The sequence below is a fragment of the Papio anubis genome, chromosome 14, assembly GCF_008728515.1.
Source record: "Papio anubis isolate 15944 chromosome 14, Panubis1.0, whole genome shotgun sequence".
NCBI classification, from domain to species: domain Eukaryota; kingdom Metazoa; phylum Chordata; class Mammalia; order Primates; family Cercopithecidae; genus Papio; species Papio anubis.
The window spans coordinates 28430579-28447529 of record NC_044989.1 but is presented as its reverse complement, the minus strand read 5'-3'; the positions used below and the strand labels follow the sequence as shown (position 1 = coordinate 28447529).

The following is a 16951-nucleotide window of genomic DNA, read 5'->3' as shown; positions in this document are numbered from 1 at the left end:
ATGGTATATCATAATTCTTTTATTGTTCATCTCAAGTTACAAATTAAACCTTATAGGTGTGTATGTATAGGAAAAAGCATTGTATATATATAGTTCAGCACTATCCATGGTTTCAGGCATCCAGTGAGCCCCACGGGGTTCTTAGAATGTATCCCCTAATAGGCCAGCCATGGTGGCCTGTTACACCTATAATCCCAGCACTTTGGGCTGCCGAGGCTGGTGGCTCACCTGAACTCAGGAGTTCAAAACCAGCTTGGGCAACATGTCGAAGCCCTGTCTCTACAAAAAATAGAAAAATTAGCTAGGCATGGTGGTGTGCACCTGTAGTCTCAGCTCCTTGGGAGGATGAGGCAGGCGGATTGCTTGAGCCTGGGAGGTGGAGACGACAGTGAGCTGAGATTGTGCTACTGCACTCCAGCCTGGGCCACAGAGCAAGACTCTCTCAGGGCAAAAAAAAAAAAAGAATGTATCACCCACTAATAAGGGGAGGCACTGCTGTACTGTACTTTGCTTACCTTACAAGTTTGTGGTATGGCTCAAATAAGAACATATTAAAATGTTTTGTTAACTGTAAGGTGCCAGGTAGATTTTAATTATTGTGATTATTTTACAAAGCCCCTGAATCATATTGTATTGGAATTAATACTGATATAGAAAAGAGAGAGAGCTAATTATTGAATACCTTTTGAGTATTGTTTTTATCTCATTTAATTCTTACAAAAAGACTGAAAAGATATAGAACATGCTTCATTTTCTCTGTAAGGATTATAATAGCACCTACTTCAAGGGGCTATTGTGAGAATTAATGAAAAATACAGACTTACTGCTTAAAAACAGTACCTGGTATACAATAAACACACAAATGTTGGTTCACTAAGGGCCCAGCCTGTTATTTGAACACATTTACTCAAGTTTATTTCTCTCTAATAACAATGTATTTCATTTCTGGAAGTTTTATCTGGACTTAGTTCTTTCACAAATCTGCCTTTATTTTTAAAAAATAACATGGTGTTCTTGCCTCATGTTTTAAATTCCTTTTGTCTTTATCTTTCCAAACATAGTCTTTTTTTCAATGTTGCTGTTATGTAAAATGTGCAAGTCTAATCTTGCTAGTTGTTACATTTGATTCTCACAGGGATTGTTTTTTTCTAACTAAATGATTTATTAGCTGCTAGAACAAGGGTATTCAATCTTTTGGCTTCTCTGGGCCACATTGGAAGAAGAAGAATTGTCTTGGGCCACACATAAAATACAATAACACTAAAGATAGGTGATGAGCTAAAAAAGAAACACACACACACACAAATCTCGACATGTTTTAAGAAAGTTCACAAATTTGTGTTGGGTGGCATTCAAAGCCATCCTGGGCCGCATGTGGGCTGTGGATTGGACAAGCTTGTGCTATAATGTCATACATACACTAGCAAAAGAAATCTTAGTCCCCATAATGTTTTAAATTATAGATTATTGGCTGGGCACGGTGGCTCACCCCTGTAATGCTAGCACTTTGGGAGGCCAAGGTGGGTGGATCACCTGAGGTCAGGAGTTTGAGACTAGCCTGACCAACATGGCAAAACGCTGTATCTACTAAAAATACAAAAATTAGCTGGGCAAGGTGGCGCATGCCTGTAATCCCAGCTACTCAGGAGGCTGAGGCAGGAGAATCGCTTCAACCTGGGAGGCAGAGGTTGCAGTGAGCTGAGATCGTACCACTGCACTCCAGCCTGGGCCACAGAGCCAGAGTCCATCTCAAAAAAAAAAAAAAAAAAAAACACACATAGATGATTAACTAGAGATAGCTGAGTTTTTCAGACCAGTTGGAAGCAGAGGAACAATGGTGCCATCATGACATCCTAGGTCTTTCTTTTATACCACATTTATTTGCAATTTGGCCCAATTCACTGCTGGAACTGGTGGTGGTTTTACTTTTCTGGGTTACCACCCTACTCTGGGCTCCAGTATTCATTTGGACAAATGCCACATTATGTAATGAAAGTACAACTCTGGGCCAGTTACTTCTTCCCTGAGTCTTGGTTTCCTTCTCTGTAGATAAGGGAATGGTAATAGGGACGTGTGAAGTTTCATTATTGTGCACCACGGTGCCCACCACAGCATAAGCACTTTATGTCAACTTTTATTAGCATTTTCTTTGTACAAATCTTTTCTCACTAACATTTATATTCCCTAGTCAAGTGTAGCCTGATGTCACAACCATCACAACAACGTAATCGCTATCAACTCCTCATCCTTTCCATCACGTCCTCTAACCCATATCCAGCTCATCCATTCTTATTTTTCCTGGCCGCCTCCAGGTCCCCCATATTCACGATGCTCATCTCTCCACCTACACAGAGTTTTCCCAGTCTGGACAACCCCAGTCCTTTTGGTAACCATTCTCCCTCTTTTCAGAGCTCAGAGTTCCATGTCCTTTAGGAAGGCGTGGACCAGGTTTAAGCCACACGAATCTTTCTTTTCTGAATTCAGAAGCCTCTATGGGGAGTGCCATGGACTGTGGCTTCCTCAGGATTTGGTGGCTTTGCTCATGGCGTGGCTGTGGGTGCCCTCCTAGCTAGACTGGACATTTTCCTACAGAAAAACAACAGGACGCACAGCCAGTGTATGTACGTAATACCACCAGTTTCAAGTGGGTGCTTCTCACGTATTTTTAATTTTTGGCTTCTTAGCACGTACTTGCTGGGAATCTGGTGCCTGGTTTGTGGCTGTGTCTGTGTCGCTCCAGAAAGGATTTCTTTGTTTTGCCAAGTGTTCTCTGGCGAACCAGCTGGGACCATTTGTTGATGTTTTAGTCTGGATTACTCTGGCAGTGTGAGTTCCAACACCCTCCCCTCCCCACACCCAAATGAGGGGCGCCTGTGGTTATGGATCCTTGCTGCTTTGAAGTAGGAGCTGCTGGAAGAATAGAAACTTGCAGGAAAGAAAAGGGGTGGGCGAGGGGAGGGGCCGTGAAGCCAACTCCTAGACTTCATATGTTACCTTTGTCGTTACACTGTCTCAAGCCAGGAGTGTAAGGGTTACCTTTGTCGTTACATTGTCTCAAACTAGGAGCAGAAGGGTTACCTTTGTCGTTACACTGTCTCAAACCAGGAGCCTAAGGGTTACCTTTGTTGGGACACTGTCTTAAGCCAGGAGCATAAGCTGGGATGTGTGACTCGGTCACCACGTTTTCGTCTATAGGAAAAAGTAGGGGAACACATGCTGTTCCCATTGTATAGAAACAGACACTGAAGCCCAGAAGAACATGGAACTGGGTGTAGGTCCTCCAGGTTCTCTGTTGTGCCAGAAAGAGGTAAGATGATGAACCTCTCTGAGAGGAAGGCGGGCAGTCTCCACCCATATGTTATTACCCCATTTCCCCAAACTCATCTCTGGGTCTCACATCTTCCCCAACAGTCTGGGCCTTATCCCAACTCTTCTCAGAGGAAAAAGGCCATTTTCATTTGTGCAGCATTTTAGAGTTAGAGGTTTACACACAGCTCTTTACTTTTCAGCAGTGCTGTGAGATAAGCAAAATGTGTACTCTTATTCCAATTTTTACAGATGCGGAGTCCAAGAAACTGGGCTCAGGCTGGCGAAGGCAGCTTCAGGGCACAACATTTCAGTGTTGCATCCGGGATTCTGACTCAGGCTCTTTGTCATCCCGGACTTCAGGATCAGAGAGAGGTTTAAAATGCAGATGATGTCTACCTCCCTGGATTCTTTTATGTTGAGGTGAAATTCACATGATACACAATTAATCATTTTAAATGGAACAATTCGTGGCCTTTAGTGCATTCACAATGTTGTGCAACCATCACTTCTATTTTCAAAGCTTTTCCCTTTACCCGCTCCCTGGGCTTTTGTGCAGAATAAAAGACACCATCTGTGGAAGGCCTCCAGCACGGGGCCTTGCCCCTAGCAGGGGCTCAGTGAATGCAGCCTATATTTTCAGACTCTCTCTAGCTTTCTCTCAGAAACCTGGTCATATAGAAATAGGATTTTTTTTCCTAAATTTAGCACCTTGAGAAAATCAGGTTGAGGATATAGGAGGTATTTGTGTCTCAATCATTTTTTTTTCCCTTTTTCTCAAAATGACATGTGAAAGTTGCGCTCTCCCAAGAAACTGTCCCCGAAGAACCCTTTCTATTCTTTAAAACAAAGAGACACATTTACCTACTGATGCCCTAGTAGTTACACATCATTGCATGGCTTCTTGGTTACTGAAGGAGTTTGACTTCTCGGCCAGGCTGTGACATGCACAGCCTAGGAGGCACCTCAGTGCTCCGCATTGTCCTGGACACAAAACAGTTGCTTAATAAGTATGTGTTGGATTGGACTGAATGGTGGCCAGCCAGCTCCAAAATTCCAGCCACCACCTGGTGACCAGTGTTTTTAATGCCTTTGAAATAGTGAGTTTGGTGATTTGAGGATATATGCTCGTGGTGGCAGGCAGTTTGGGCTCTGACTGGCCGTGGTTTGGGCAGCCCTGCCGGAGGCAGGCCACGAAAGGCGGCAGTTCCCACACCTGGGCTGCACAAGAGATGAAAGGCAAGTGCTTCACACAGGCAAACCCAGGAATAAAACAGCTTTGAACTTTATTTAAATATACCCCTTCCAGGAGCATAGGCCTGGAAGAAGCCCAGGCCCCGAGAAGTTGTGACTATCCCCAGGGCTTCCTATGGCACCAGGTGTCGAAGCATGTCCTGGTGGCTGGGGCAGAGGGCAGTGAGGAGAGTGGCTGGGGAGGACCCACCCCTGGGCCTAGAGGGCCACAGTGCGCAGGCTCATTGGAGGATCTTCCCTCCGGCCACCTCTTCTGCACCTCCAGACCACTGTCCCGATGACGCCGACCACAAGGCCGACTCCCGCCGCCACTGGCACGGCCCAGTAGAGCACATTGGGGGCTTCTTCAGCCTGATCTGGGAGCAGCTGGCTATTCCGCAGGGTGTAGAGGTAAGGGCTCTCCTGTGGGGGCGGGGGGGGGGGGCAGCGGAAAGGACCTCGGTGAACCATCCATCACCAAGCCAAGACTTGCCTAGTCCCCATCCCTGAGATGCTGTGATAACCCTGCACGTTTTCACAGCACTTCCCTTTTGTAAAGCTCCCTCATTTATGCTGTGCCCAAACCCTCTTTAGCGGGATGGGCCTCTAAAGAGCTCAACACACAGTTAGAACCTTCTTTTGGTTTCTCACCAGCATTTTCTTTGCTGTCAAACCTGATTCTGAAAGATTGAAAACTGATAGGTGACCAGTGGCAGAGAGCCTTGGGGAGCCTGTAGAACCCCTGCCTCTACTTCTTCTTGGTCACAACTGTCCCCATTCTCCCATCCCAGGAATACCCAGAAATCAGGGAAGGGCAGCACGGAAGGACAGTTGGTTTTGTAGTAGATGAAAGATTCCCAAATCAGAAGGGCCGGGAGGGGAGGCATGTGGGCAGACAGTGTGCATTCCTGCCTTCCTACACCCCTCTCCACTCTCCTTTCTCTCAGTGAATGTGAATTGGGTGCCTGCTGTGTGGAGCCCCCATGCTGGGAGCTGTGATGAGGGTTAAGATGTGATATCTTTTCTTGCGGCCCAGGAGGAAGGTGAGATGTGCAGAAACAATCACATCATAAAGGAGACTGGGTCAGTGTCTTATGAGAGGTACAAATAGAAAAGGAGACCCATACGGGTGAGTGTCTGGAGACAGAAATGGTAGGTAAGAGAAGGTGAAACTGTAGCTTAGTGAAGGCAACATCTGGGCCTGGAGGGAGGCAGATGGAGGATGAACCTCCAGGAGCAGATGGCAGAAGGAAAGTCCTGGACGCGGGCACTCCCATCCTGGGGGATGGATCCCCTCGCCAAGAGTGTAGCATGTGTATAATGGAGGGAGGTGACCCTCCCTCTGGACTCTGGCCAATGGGCAGTAGGGATCAGGCAAGGATTTCAAGCAGCCTTGATGGGGCAAGTTATTTCCAGGAAGGTCTATCTGTGTCTGGCAGCAAGTGTAGGGTGGATGAACAAGAGGGAGAGGAGAGTTGGGGAGACAAGTCACAGGCTTCGAAGGTGGGCCAGGCGAGGGCGGTGGGTGTGGTGAGGGAGGAAGACCATTGCCGGCTCCAGGAACAGACACTGAGTCCTTTTTATCTTTGCCTCCCGATCCCCAGATCCTAGTCTACTGCCTGGCACGGGAGAGCTGCTTGCTGCACTTTTATTTTTGAATCAGTTAGTCTGGAGTGCAGTGGCATGATCTCAGCTCACTACAAACTCGGCCTCCTGGGTTCAAGTGATTCTCCTGCCTCAGCCTCTCGAGTAGCTGGGACTACAGGCGCCCGCCACCATGCCCGGCTAACTTGTGTATTTTTAGTAGAGATGGGGTTTAACTATATTGGCCAGGCTGGTCTTATACTCCAGACCTCAGGTGATCTGCCCACCTCAGCCTCCCAAAGTGCTGGGATCACAGGCATGAGCCACCATGCCTGGCCTTGATGCACTTTTAAGACTGAGGATGCATCGGAGCTTTCAGAAGGAATGGGTGACCCCAGACACCCGCCAGTGCTCATCTGCCTCCCTGACTGTCCTCACTTCGGCTGGAGCTGTTGAATGTCCTCTCCCCTCACTCCATGGCTGCCCACACCCTGAGAAGTTTCCATGGCAGTGGGGACAGGTGGGATTTGAGAAGATGGCAGTGAGTGAAGCTGCATTTGAGGGAGCCTCCCAGGGGACTCCTTTGTGCTTCTTGGGGACAGGACAACCCCCACCCCAGGCATCTCTGTTCCACCTGGGGCAGGCGGGATGTTTACTCACAGGAGAGGGGCACTTGAGTTTGGCTCGGCTGTGGGTGAAGTTGTTGGAGGTAGTCTTGCGGCCCACTGGTTCCAGCTGGAGAGAGAGAAAGGACAGCTTGATTCTCTCCAAAGCTGGGAGACACTTTCCTCTCTGAGGGGGTGTCTCACACCAGAGCCCCTCCCTCGGGAAGGGGGTCGGGGGGTAGAAAACAGCAAAGTGGCTGGTTTTCGGCCCACAGCAGGGACCCAGTAGCCTGGGGCTGAGCGGGAGCTGACGTATGAAGCACTGAGGGACGAGGCAGCCTCTGTTGGCAGGGCAGGACCCTGAGTCTGTGCCCCTGGATTTGCCAGGTACAGCAAGGTCCAGGAGAGGCCACTGGTCCTGAGTCCACAGGGAGTCTTTGGAAGGGTTGGGGCCATCTCTGGCTTCCTTTGTGAGTGGCTGTGATTGTAAGACACCGTGTTCTCAATTTTATAAAATGATGACAATCCTACTTACCAACTTCTCGAAGTGCGTGGGGCTAGTCAATTTCAGGAAACTTGGGAAACATATTGGTTACAATGACATCATTACTGCACTTGACTTGTCAACCTTAGGAAACTGGAGTTTCTCACTTGAGCCACTTTGTATGTTTTCCACATAGATGAAAAGATTTATTTGAAATATTCCTGGGTGTAAATACTTTTGATCCCAGGACCCTCTGAGGATGAGCTAGGAGCTACTGTATCCCCCTCCCCAGCATCTTTTAGCCAGTAGCCAGGCCCAACATGTGGCCAGCACTGAGAAGAATGAGCCCCTAGCACTGTCACCTATTCAGAGTCTGTCTGGAACATCTAGCTTCCACTCTTTGTGTATTCTGCCTGCTCCTGACCACAGGGTATTGCCAAGGAGGGAGGTGAAAGTTCACGATCTGAGCTCATGACCACACCTGGCCCATGATCTCACTTTCTGTTGTGTGAAAGTCTTTTACACCGTTCCTTAGTGACACAATTGGAGGAGGGAGGGCAGTTCTGTTCCTGGGAGAGATGCCAGGGTGACTAGACTGAGCACAATGGGCTGGGATCCAGGCTCTGCTGGTAACGGGCTGTGCAGTGCTGGGAAGGCTACTTCTCTGAGGTTAGGGACAGGCATGACATCCTGTCCTGACACCTTGGTTTGTTGTGAGCATCAAATGAGAAAATGGCATGAAAGCACGTGTGATCAGGGTGGCTTACATATATAAGGTAGTATTATTTCCACTTTCTTAAGAGCTGAGGACACGCAAGCCTATCGTAAACTCAAGCCTATCGTAAACTCAAGCCTATCGTAACAGTGACAGAATAAATGCTAAAGATCAGGGTGGCTGATTCCCGATGCTGTTCCAGGAACCCAGGAACTAATTCACACAGAAGATGATCATGATTACAAGGGTCTGATGAATGTGTCAGTTTCTCCCTTTCTACTGGTTCCTTCTCAATAGTACACAACCTGCTCTGACATCTCCCCTCCTTCACCTGCTCTCTCTTTGATCCACATCCCCTCCAGTGACCTTGGCTGTTATTTCTCATAACTTCCTGAAAGAGCTGTCTATAGGTGCTGGCAGCACTTCCTAATCTCTCCTTCCCTCTGCTGCTCACTCCAGCCAGTCTGCAGTCTCCATCGCTGGATGGAAGCTCTGGCCCTGGCCACCAACGATCTCCATATAGGCAGAGCCAAAGGTGATTTTTCTGTGTGTGTGTTCATCTTGCTTGGCTTCTCAGGAGCATTCATCAAAGTTGACAGCTCGCTCTCTCGCTCTCTCTCTCTCTCTCTCTCTCTCTCAACACTGACTTCTCTTGGCTCTCTGGACACAGCATTGTTTCTCATTTCCTTTCTAACTCCACACTCTCCTCCTCCTCTCTCACTGGAGTTGAAAGCTGGAATGAATGCCCAGGGCTAAGTAGTTGGCCTTATACTCTTTTCTACCTATTCTTTCTCTAGGAGCTCTCAGTTGATCCTATAGTGGTTGCTTTTTTTTTTTTTTTTTTTTTTTTTTTTTTTGTAGATGGAGTCTTACCCAGGCTGGAGTGCAATGGCACAATCTCAGCTTACTGCAACCTCCGCCTCTGGGTTCAAGCGATTCTCCGGCTTCAACCTCCCTAAATAGCTGGGATTACAGGTGCACGCGACCACGCCTGGCTAATTTTTGTACTTTCAGTAGAGACAGGGTTTCACCATGTTGGCCCTCTATGCTAATAACCCCACTTTTTTTTTTTTTTTTCTATCTCCAGCCTTGACTTCCTCTGTGAGCTCTAGACTTCTGTATCCGGATACCTCTATGTGGATGTCCGGAAAGCAGTTCACACCATGTCCAAAACAGAAGTCTTGGTTTGTTTCCTCCCAAGCTGATTTTTCTCTACCTGCTCAACCATCCACCCAGTTTCTTAGACCCCAAACCAAAAAGTCATCCTTGTTCCTCTTCCCCATCATCCATCCGCCAGCCCACGACACATCCTAAACCTCACCGCTTCTCTCCTCCTCTGCCCTGACCCTAGTCTCAGCCCCCTTCCTCTCTCACCCATCACCAGCGGCCTCCTAGTGGTCTTTCCAGATCCACCCTTGCTTTCTTCCAGTCTAGGGGTACACAGATCCGGGGGTAAGCCAGAGCATATCACCTTCCTGCTTAGAAGCATCCAGGGACCTGGCCCCTGCCCAACTCTTTGACCTTGTTCACTTCCCTCTGGTCACACTGGCCTTTAAGTTCCTCAGACACTTCAAGCTCATTCTTGACTCTAGGCCCACATGGGTCCTATTTCCTCTGCCTGGCAACCTCTTGACGTGCACTTCTCAATCCAACGTCACTTCTTCAGGGAGGCCTCCCTCTCCCCCACCATTACTCTGTGTCACATCACCCTGCTTGAGTTTTTCTTAAGCCACAGATGTGGTCAGAAATGACCTTGTTGATTATCTGTCTTTTCCCTACTATCCTGTATGTCCCATGACAGCAGGAGTCATCTTTTTTCACTGCTGAGTCCTCAGTACCTGGAGCAGTACCTAGCACACAGCAGTGCTCAGTAAATTCTTGTTGGATGGATGGATAGATGAATTAATTGAAGTCACAGAGATCTGAGTGGGGAAGCTTGGCAGGGGAAGGCTTGGAGCTGGTCACAGGGAATGAAATTGTTTTTCTTAGAACCAACCTTTCCTAAGCCAGGCACTGTGGCTACCAACCACGTAGCAAATGACAGGACTGGGCAGTGTGTAATGGACCTAGGTGGGCCACTGGCCTGTCCTGGAGATTCAGAGGTGGCTTCCTGCAGGAGGTGGCACCTGAGTTGAGTGGTGGAGTGGGGAAGGGCAATCCAGGAGAAGGAGGAGAGCAAGAGTGAGCAGAGGTGTGGAACACCACGGGTGGTGCAGGATGCTGCTGGAGTCACTAGACTGCAACATGTGAGGCAGATGCTGTGGAAATGGTAGCCAGAGAGGTTAATCAGGTGAATCAGGCCAAGTCCCAGAGGCCTAGTGTGCTGTGGAATGGGGCCTGGACTGCCTCCTTCAGAGGTGGGAGGCTTTGGAAGTTTGAAAGCAGGGAAGTGACTGGGTCAGGTTTTTTTTTTAATACAGATTACTTGATTTCTCTGTGGGGACCAGATCTAAGGCAGTGGTTCATAAACCCTGCACATTAAAATAATCTCAGGAGCTTTCACAAAGTACTGAATCCAGCTCGCACTCCAGACCAATTAAGTCCCCTTATCTCTGGGGATAAGCCCGGTCAGGCACTGATATTGTTTTTCAAGTAAACTTTTTTTTTTTTTTTCAATTTGAGGAAGAGTTTTACTCTTGTCACTCAGGATGGAGTGCAATGATGTGATCTTGGCTCACTGCAACCCCCGCCTCCCAGGTTCAAGTGATTTTCCTGTCTCAGCCTCCCAAGTAGCTGGAATTATAGGCATGCGCCACCACGCTTGGCTAATTTTGTATTTTTAGTAGAGATGGGGTTTCACTGTGTTGGCTAGGTTGGTCTCAAACTCCTGACCTCAGGTGATCAGCCCACCTCGGCCTCCCAAAGTGCTGGGATTACAGGTGTGAGCTACTGCACCTGGCCTCAAATAAACTTTTAATTGAAGCTAACATACACATAGAAACTAGTACAAATCGTAAGTGAGCAACAGGTAAGTTTTGATAAAATGAACATACCAGCATCCACTCAGGCAATAGACTATTAAAGTCCTCAGAAGCTCCTTTCCACTTTCTTTCAGGACCATTCATCCCCCAGTGAGTCTCTACACCATCATGCTGACTTCTAACCCCATATGCCAAGCTTCTTGCTTTCGAACTTCATAGATATTATTTTATGTTTAAGCTTGCTCAACTGTCACTTCTTCAGTGAGGCCTCCCTCTTCCCAGCCATCACTCTGTGTCACATCGCCCTGCTTGATTTTTTTTTTTAAGTCACAGATGTGGTCAGACCTGTATGGTATTCCTCAGTATGAATGTGCCACAGTTTATTCATCCATCCTACTGTCAGTGGACATTTGGGGAGTTTCTAGTTTGGAGCTGTTTATAAATAGTGCTGCTGTGAATATTCTTGTGTGTATCTTTTGGTGGACACATATATACCTTTCTTTTGGGGATATACCTAGGATTGAAACCGTTGGATCACAGGAAATACATGTGTTCAGCGTTATTAAATAGACCAAAGAGTTTTCCAAAGTGGCTATAGGCACTGATTGTTTTTAAAAGTCCCTGGATGACCGGGCGCAGTGACTCACACCTGTAATCCCAGCACTTTGGAAGGCTGAGGCGGGCGGATCTCCTGAAGGCAGGAGTTCAAGACCAGCCTGGCCTGGCCAACATGGCAAAACCTTATCTCTATTAAAAATACAAAAATTAGCTGGGCATAGTGGCATGCACCTGTAATCCCAGCTACTTGGGAGACTGAGGCAGGAGAATCGCTTGAATCCAGGAGACAGAGGTTGCAGTGAGCTGAGATCGCGCCATTGCTCTCCAACCTGGGCAACAGAGTGAGACTGTCATTCATTCATTCATTCATTCATACATACATACATACATGTCCCTGACTGATTCTAATATGCAGCTGGAGCTGAGAGTTGCTATTCTAAGGGCTGTGACTCTGAAGACAGGGATGTCAGTCAGGAGGCTGGAGCTGTCACCCAGCACCTGGGGAGATTCAAACACTGGCTGAGAGCAGGATTTCCGCAGAAGAGGGAGCAGGCAGCAGTAGAGGACTAGGCCTCGGGAAAGAGAAACTCTTGATAAGACGAAAGAAGGCAGAGGAAGAGGAAAACAGCCCCTGGTGCTGCTGGTGCTTCTGGCTTTGCCTTTGCAAAGGTCTGGAGAAGGACGTGAAAGGAGAGGCGGGAGGTGAAATAGTTTAAAGTGCTTTTTGTTTCCCAGTAGGGAATCCTGGGAACATCAGCCAAAGCTTGCAGACACTATGTCATAGGACTCTAATTGTGAGACATGAATTCACCGGGTATATATGTGCTTAGCAGGTTGGGAGCAGCGGGGAGGGTGGTGGTATGGTCAGGTCGCCAGGAAAGGACTAGGAAAACCTGGACTCTCATTCCCCCTTGTGCCATGAACAGTCTGTGTTACGTTGGGCAAACTGCTTCATGTCTCTATACTTTAGTTACAGAATGTTCTGGCTAGATGACCTCTCAGTCTGTTACAGCTCTAATGGTCTGTTATTTATTTTCTGTTACTCTAGGGGTGAAATTCCAGCCAGAAGCCGATCTGAAAAGTTGGCATGATGCTATAGCTTTATGTCTGAGATTGGCTTTGGATGAAAACATTAGACTGTATAATTATTTCCCCAAATTATAGAGCCTAGGATAAGAAACCCCTGGATGGCTTTAGTTTTGTTTTTGTTATTTTGAAGTTCGGGCCACGGCTGAGATAATAATGCCTGGGGAACCATGGACAGTCTTGTTTTGTTTCCACAATAGCTCCAGTGCAGCGTTTACGTTTTGTGTTCATATCTAAACTCCTCCCACTTATCTTTATGCAATAAAGGCCTCTTACCTGGGTGAATGGGAAGAGCTACTGAACCGCTTTGGAAGAGAAGGCCAGAGTTACATATATTTTATTTTTCTTTTCTATTTGTTTTCTGAGATAGGGTCTCACTCTGTCACCCAGGCTGGAGTGCAGTGGTGCCATCTCGGCTCACTGCAGCCTTGACCGCCCATGCTCAAGTGATCTTCTCACCTCAGCCTTCTGAGCAGCTGGGACTACAGGCATGTACCACCACACCTGGCTAATATTTTGATTTTTTTTTTTTTTTTTTTTTTTGGTAGAGATAGGATCTCCCCTGTGTTGCCCAGGTTGGTGTCTAATTCCTGGGCTCAAGTGATCCACCTGCCTCAGCCTCCCAAACTGCTGGGATTATAGGCATGAGCCACTGTGCCTGGCCAGATCTACTTTGTTAATTCACATGAAGAGAAACCAATGGACTCTTTTTCATGTTCCAGCCATCACTATGGCTGTCCAGCCCCAGGAGATTCCTGAAGGGTCCCAGCTTTAAGCAGACTTGGAGTTCCACCCGGGTAGGAAGGCCATACCTTGATGAAAAAACTGGGAAGGAAGGGCCAAGGGCTTAGCTCTCTTTGGCTCTTCTTGGAATCTGTGGATTCCCTTGAGGTCTCAGGGGAAAAGGAACAGGGAATAGGTACCCTTTCTTTGGGAGGATTTTTACAAAGGAATAAAGTCACATGATTTAGCCACTGAAGGACAACTAGCCTTCAAAACAAAGTCTACAAAAGAAACAGGAATTATACCATATCAACTCATTTAAAAATTGTAGGGCAAACTCAAAGATATTTTGGTTGCAATCCAGAGTCTTGGGCTGGAAGAGTACAACAGAGGTTCTTGGAGTGGGCAGATATGTGATGTCCACGGGAGGAAAACCCCAGGACAATGGAAGTCAACATAAGCTGAGTGTGTCATTAACTAGGCCAAAGATAAGGCCAGTTTACATGCTGTTCTTAAAAGAGGTTGCTAGAGAGGAAGAGATGGTGTAGCTAAGGAGAAAGTCAATATTGTGAGTCAGCCGAGTGAGATGCTGGACACACTGGATGAGCTGACAGGGGTGGGAATGTTTGCACAGCAGTGGTTGGCAGAGACACTCTGGGCCTGAAACTGTGATAAAAGGAGCTGGAATGTAGCTTGCTTGGTTGTCATAGGACAAAGGAAGGAACATACAGGTTGGGGTGGGGATTGTGTTACCCACTGAGCCTGGATTAAAAGAAACCATTGGGTTGGGAAGGCATTTCATTTGCTCTGTGTGAGAGGATTCAGTTGTTGGGAGTGACAGGCCAAGTGCTGTGCAGACACCATTCAGTTGTTGGTGGCCAGCCACAGAGGGAAGAGTGGAAGCACCAGCCAGGTGTCCCTGAGAGACCCCTGGTCTGTATGTTCATTTCATAAGGTACCTTCTCCCCATCAGAAAGGACTGGAATAGGTATCAGCCTGGGAAAACAGGCTGTGTGGATCTCTACTTTGCGATGTTTAAAGAAATGAGTTGGGTATGAGTTGAGCCCGGAGTTCTTGGAAGGCTGATAGTGCTGACATTTGCTGAGTGCCAGCTATTGTGCTGGGTGCCATGTACACATGATCTCAGGGCATTTTCTGAGACCTGTCTTGTTTTTAGTTTTATAGATGTTGATACAGGTGGCCAGAGAGATCGTTTGCCCAAAGTCACACAGTCAGAGGTGGAAGTCAGTGTTTTCATCCAGCCAACCTATTTGATTACAAAGGGATCCCCTCACAGTATCTGGGCATTGCTGAAGGAGCAAAGAATAAAGTTTTGTGTGTGTGTGTTTGTGTAACTTTCAAAGGGTGTTGGATAAATACAGGGTATTTTCCCTCTGGAATTAATCTATCATGACCAATAAGGTGTGCTGCCATTTTGGGCTTTGGGGAGAAAGGAGCCATGTCTCCAGTAGGTTTGCCATTGTGAGACAGAGAGTCAATATCCTTGGATTCCCCCTTGACAAGGCCCACCAGGCTCTCGGCTGCTCACCATGTTGTTCCAGAGCGCAATGGCCATCTCGGCATGCCCACGGTCTGAGAAGTGAAAACAGTCCTCGGAGAAGAAGGTGAGGTCAGTGTCCCCTCTCTGCAACCAAAGGCAAGAAGGTTACCGTCCTGGGAAAGGGCGTTGCTACCTGAGCCCCAATCCTGCTCCCAGCAGGTGCCCTGGGCATGTCTCCTTTCATCCTTCCAACTCTCCTGCCAACTGGCTCAGATACTGATGGAAAAACTCCCAGAATTTGGAATTTTTTTTTTTTTTTTTTTTGAGACGGAGTTTTGCACTGTCAGCTGGGCTGGAGTGCAGTGGCACGATCTCAGCTCACTGCAACCTCCGTCTCCGCCTCCTGAGTAGCTGGGATTACAGGCGCCCACCACCACGCCCAGCTAACTTTTTGTATTTTTAGTAGAGGCAGAGTTTCACCATTTTGGCCAGACTGGTCTTGAACTCCTAACGTCGTGATTCACCCGCCTTGGCTTCCCAAAGTGCTGAGATTACAGGCATGAGCCACTACACCCGGCCAGAATTTTCTTTTTAAACAGACATGAATTGTACCCACCCATAGTCTCTCCCTTTTCTTGCAGCACCCCTATCCTAATAGTTGAAAAGAGTTAACATTTTTAGGAAGCTTTCCATTCTATCCCAATCCAGAAAATATCAGGGCCAGGCCTGGGGAGCTTAGTCACTATTGATTTCCTTTCCAACTACATCTGAGTTCCAATCACAGCCCAGCCCCCACAAAAAGGAGGTAATGTGGAAAAAGCCACCCTCAGGAGCCCTCTTGGAGAGAGATGGTTTAAAAAAAATGCCCACTTAAAGAAGTACATCCATTGTCTGTGATAAGGCCTCCATACACGAGCCTCCCTGAAATGCCCGTGGCTCACCTCGTTCAGTGGTATGAGTGTGTTTTGGAAGAAAGGCTGGACCACAACTGTGAAGTCCTCACGCTGTGTGTATTGGTGCCAGTAGGAAAAACTGGAGATGCCATTCTGGGGATGGAGAGAGAAGCTACTCAACCCTCCTGGCAAGGCTGCACAGACAGGGTTCAGTCCTGCTGCCTTGGATTGGTTGTGACAGGAGTCAACTCACCCTAAACGACAGTGACTTTAAGGCCCTACTCTAGTCGGATGCATGCATGCTTTTATTCTCCACCCATTCGTGGGCACCTGCATTTCAAGGCCCTATCCTGGTTCTCAGGCTCAGAGATGAGTTGAACCCAGCGGCTCCTGGTGGTAGAAGCTCCCTATCTGCACAGCTCCACCCAGTCCCATTCCAAAGCCTCTGCCTGCAAGGCTGGGTCTGAGCCACTGACCAGATTGCCTGGGCCAAAGGCCTCCCCTGCTCTCACTGCATGAAGAGGTCAATTAGAAAACGGGGCTGCAGGTCAGATGGGGAGCATCTCAACACCAGCTCCCAAAATGCTCGTGAACTTTGGGGGAGGAGAGTCCATGGTGGCTGGATTTAAGTACCCAAGCATCGAACATAAAAGGAACAGACTAGAAGTACTTATCTTCAAGAAGTTTCTCATCCACCTGGGAACATGAGTACAAGATGAGGACCATTTGGGGCTTTCAGGGCCTATCAAGTACAGACTGAATGTGATATGGGGAGATGTCTGCGGGTGAAGTTCAGGCAGGGGAAGCTCCTCAGAGGAGGGAAGCAGACTTGCCTTGTGAATGAAGGCAGGTCAGTTTGCAGAATGGAAATGCTACCTGAGCCTGAGAGGGAACAATAGAGGCAGAGACATAAGCAGGAGTGGAGGTGGGGAGATGGAAGGGGGTAGAGAGAGGGCGAGGAGAATTTGAGGTAGAGGTAAGTAGGGTAGGGTTAAGCCTTTTTCTCTTTTCGAGATAGGGTCTCACTCTGTTGCCTAGGCAGCAGTACAATGGCATGATCATAGCTAATGGCAGCTTCCAACGCCTGGGCTCAAGCTGTCCTCCCACCTCAGCCTCCTGAGTAGCTGGGACACGCAGCATGAGCCATTGTGCTGGGCCTAAGCCTTTTGTTTCGAATGAAGGGAGGGGAGGAAGTGAGTAGTAATTATTACACATGGTTCTGCATGGGGAAAATGGGCCCCACCACAAGGAGTCTACTCTGGGAGTCTCTTGCTGCCTGCCTGCTAGGAGGAGAGGATTCTCTCAGCTTCCACTTTAGGGTCTCTCATTCCTTTCCCTGGCC

The 16951-nt window shown here is 47.9% G+C and overlaps 1 protein-coding gene across 1 annotated transcript in view; it reads right to left on the bottom strand.

Annotated features, from left to right (window-relative positions):
- Window positions 1-4050: 4050 nt before the first annotated feature.
- Window positions 4051-16951, bottom strand: part of PLB1 (phospholipase B1) — a 150099-nt gene continuing 137198 nt past the window's right edge. The window contains exons 55-58 of the mRNA XM_021924506.2: window positions 15658-15762; window positions 14765-14860; window positions 6784-6858; window positions 4051-4962 (exon numbers count right to left, since the gene is read on the bottom strand). Of these exons, the coding sequence (XP_021780198.2) occupies window positions 4759-4962; window positions 6784-6858; window positions 14765-14860; window positions 15658-15762 (480 nt within the window). The 3' untranslated portion in view covers window positions 4051-4758. The remainder of the gene's footprint in view (window positions 4963-6783; window positions 6859-14764; window positions 14861-15657; window positions 15763-16951) is intronic.